Source organism: Nematolebias whitei, chromosome 4, assembly GCF_014905685.2.
Source record: "Nematolebias whitei isolate Nwh7 chromosome 4, NemWhi1, whole genome shotgun sequence".
Lineage (NCBI taxonomy): Eukaryota > Metazoa > Chordata > Actinopteri > Cyprinodontiformes > Rivulidae > Nematolebias > Nematolebias whitei.
Genome location: NC_056501.1, coordinates 10,257,175 through 10,260,111, shown reverse-complemented (window position 1 = coordinate 10,260,111; position 2,937 = coordinate 10,257,175). Strand labels below are relative to the sequence as shown.

The 2,937-nt window shown below is 44.6% G+C and overlaps 1 protein-coding gene across 1 annotated transcript in view; it reads left to right on the top strand.

Moving 5' to 3' along the window:
• Window positions 1–2,506, top strand: part of LOC119408385 (protocadherin-1) — a 204,747-nt gene extending 202,241 nt beyond the window's left edge. Inside the window, exon 5 of the mRNA XM_037675191.1 lies at window positions 1,866–2,506. Within this exon, the coding sequence (XP_037531119.1) occupies window positions 1,866–2,293 (428 nt within the window). The 3' untranslated portion in view covers window positions 2,294–2,506. The remainder of the gene's footprint in view (window positions 1–1,865) is intronic.
• Window positions 2,507–2,937: the final 431 nt, after the last annotated feature.

Genomic DNA, 2,937 nt, shown 5'->3' with positions numbered 1-2,937 from the left:
GAACCCGCGTTAAATGATGAATATATCTCAGCATCTGTTCATCTACAGAATCCACCAGCAGTCGCATGCCGAAGTGTCCCTGGGCAAGACACTGAACCTGTCGTTGCTTCTGATGTGTGTCCCATCAGTGTATGAATGTGATAAAGCACTGATTAGTCTCTTTAGAATGATTTGTTCAATTAGCTTTGTAGAGATCTAGTAGAGTGCTGTATGAATGGGTAAATGAGGACACAGATTGTTGTGTAAAGCACTTTGAGTATCTCGATAAGATAGAAAGGCACTATATAAGTACAGTCCATTTACCATTAATAGATAAAAGTGGCTATTAATGAGACACTTGGCTTGCCATACCAAGCCACCTTCGTCTCGCTCCGGCACTCATGGAGCAAACGTCAAATCAGCTGCATTTTGCTGTGCCGCCTAGGCGAAATGCAGCTGATTTGACCATTAAAGTACATTTATTAAGGAAAAGTTAAACTGAGACACACCTTTACTATAATGTCGAGCAAACAAACAATTGTTTTAGGTGGTTATCTTGTTAAATTTCACAGAAATGCACAGCGAGTTGTCCTTCTTCTTCTTGGACTGATGCGACTTATACTGCTGTGAGACGTGTACGGTGGCAAGTACGGTAGTTTGTTTCCTGATCTGCACTCCCTTCCAGTTGATGGCAGTAATGCTCCAAAAAGTTATTTTATAACCACCAATAAACACTATAAGAAAAAGCAGAAACCGCATGGAGGTATTTCACAGTAAAGATAGTTGAAATAAGCAGAGTTTGTTTGTAAAAATATTTGTGACATCATTATTATGTCAAACATGACCCGTTTAAACTGAATGATGGTTCTGCTGTGAAGTCTGAGCTGGCGATCCCAAACAGTCCCAGATGGACTGGGTTTTAACACACGGTTGACGTCTTTGGGGAGATTTTTCAGTTCTTAGTGAACTTCATCTCTGTCGGTTGATGTTTTGCCACAAAAAGTCAGATTTTCTGATGGAGACCCACGGCTGGATGTTCTTCTTTGTGTGGGTTTTTCCAAAACCACAACAGGAGTAGCAAATTTTTACTAATGAACAGTTTGTCTTCAGTTTCTGTCATGGTTTTCAAAGTATTAACATCCTTAATAAAACAAGGAGGCGCTAAAAGCTACAGGTAGAAATGTAAAACCTGACAGAGCTGAAAGATTCATGAAAGTGTGGTGCGACAGGTTTCTCAGAGGTTATGAGGCGGATTAATCCTGAACTAGAACAACAGAATTTATTGACAGTCGAGCCTTCTGGGTTTTTCTTCTGTCTTTTCTCCGCCCCGTTGATTGAACAATGTGCTTCCTAATTACTCAAACACACGGGTAGACTGAAGAGTGTTAGTCCTTCCAATCAACTCTAACATGTTTGTAGATGTAATCAAAGCCTCGATGTTCACGTCTCTAATATTTATTTCATGAATCAGTCTGTCATGCTACCCTCCAACTTAATGCTGCTGCTGTGGTGGTTTGTGGTCATGAAGTTCAAAAAAGTTCAAGACAAAAAAAAATGGACTTTATTTGTAACAGAAAATGTTTTGCTTCTCATCCAAGAAGCTTTCTCAATTCAAAGAGCAGCGAGTGTGGGATTCAAGTTATAAAGCTGAGATAAGTACATACATACATATGCAGATTGATCTATCACACCTCACATTAGGTGAGGTCATTTTTGTCTTGAACTTTTTGGAATTTACCATGTCCTGGATGACTGAGAATCTTCACCAGCGTATGGTCATGAAGTTTTCTTCCATTCTTGTCTCGTCTCCATATCGTGATGTCTGCTCCTTTGTGTCTGTTTTTGGATAATTCAATCATCCTGTCTGTTTTTGTGTTTTTCTGCAGACCTCAGGCCTCTTCCCGACGTGGCGATGACCGGTAACTGCACCCGTGAGTGCACTGAGTTTGGCCATTCTGACTCCTGCTGGATGCCCGGCCAGCCTTCCCCCAACCGCAAGGTGTCCAAGAGCTGCGCCCCCAAGCTCTCCACCTTCGTGCCTTACCAGGAGATGGACGGACAGGAGCATCTGATGGCCAATGGCAGCCCCAAGCCCATGATCACAGAGGAGCGTGGGACAGGCGGCGCCGGTGGCAGCAACTCCAAAGTGGCCAGCATGAGGTTCATGACCCCCTACAGCAGTGCCTACCCCGGGAGCGGAGACTCATCTGGTAAAGACTGTGGTCTGGAGGAGATCCCTCTGAGCCAGGCGGCAGAGTACCACTCGGCTACCACCCCCACCGGCCAGACCTCAAAGAGGGAGATCTACCTGTGAGGGTGCAACTCTCAATCTTAACCCCCCCCCCCCCCAACCATTTTACACCTGCCTCACCCTGACGGTGGCTCTGCCTCACCTTCCACCCCTGACAGCCGCCCCCTGTGCCTAGAACTCACGGTGCTGCAGCACCGACTCACCCTAATTCTTTTTTGAACTGCATCACCAAACAAGGCTTTAGATCCCCACCTGCCGCTGCCATGCCCCCCCCCCCCCCCCCCTCTGAAAACCAATCAAATGTAAAATAGAAAGAACCTAAAGCTGAAGACATCCTGCAGTTTCTGCTGCTGTGGAGGAATGTAAACTACAACTCGTCGTGATGATTTTTGGGAAACTTTAGCGAATCACGTATTGGAGTTTGTTGTTGTGGCGTTATGCCAGGTTTCTGTCGGAACAGAAAAAGACCAAAAACATCTTTTTTGGGGGGGTGGGGCAGAAAGGAAGGAACTTGTTGTAAATCCTACTTAAGTATACTGTGTAATCCTATCTATCCTGGACTATCTGTTGGATTAATTTTGTCGTTAACTCCAGAGGTTGGAGGAATCAGATTTGTCGATCCACCAGAGCAGCTTCTCGTCGAGACGTTTACAGAAACACGGCTGCTGGAGTTCTACTTTATCAGTTGATTTTTACTTTTTCTGTTT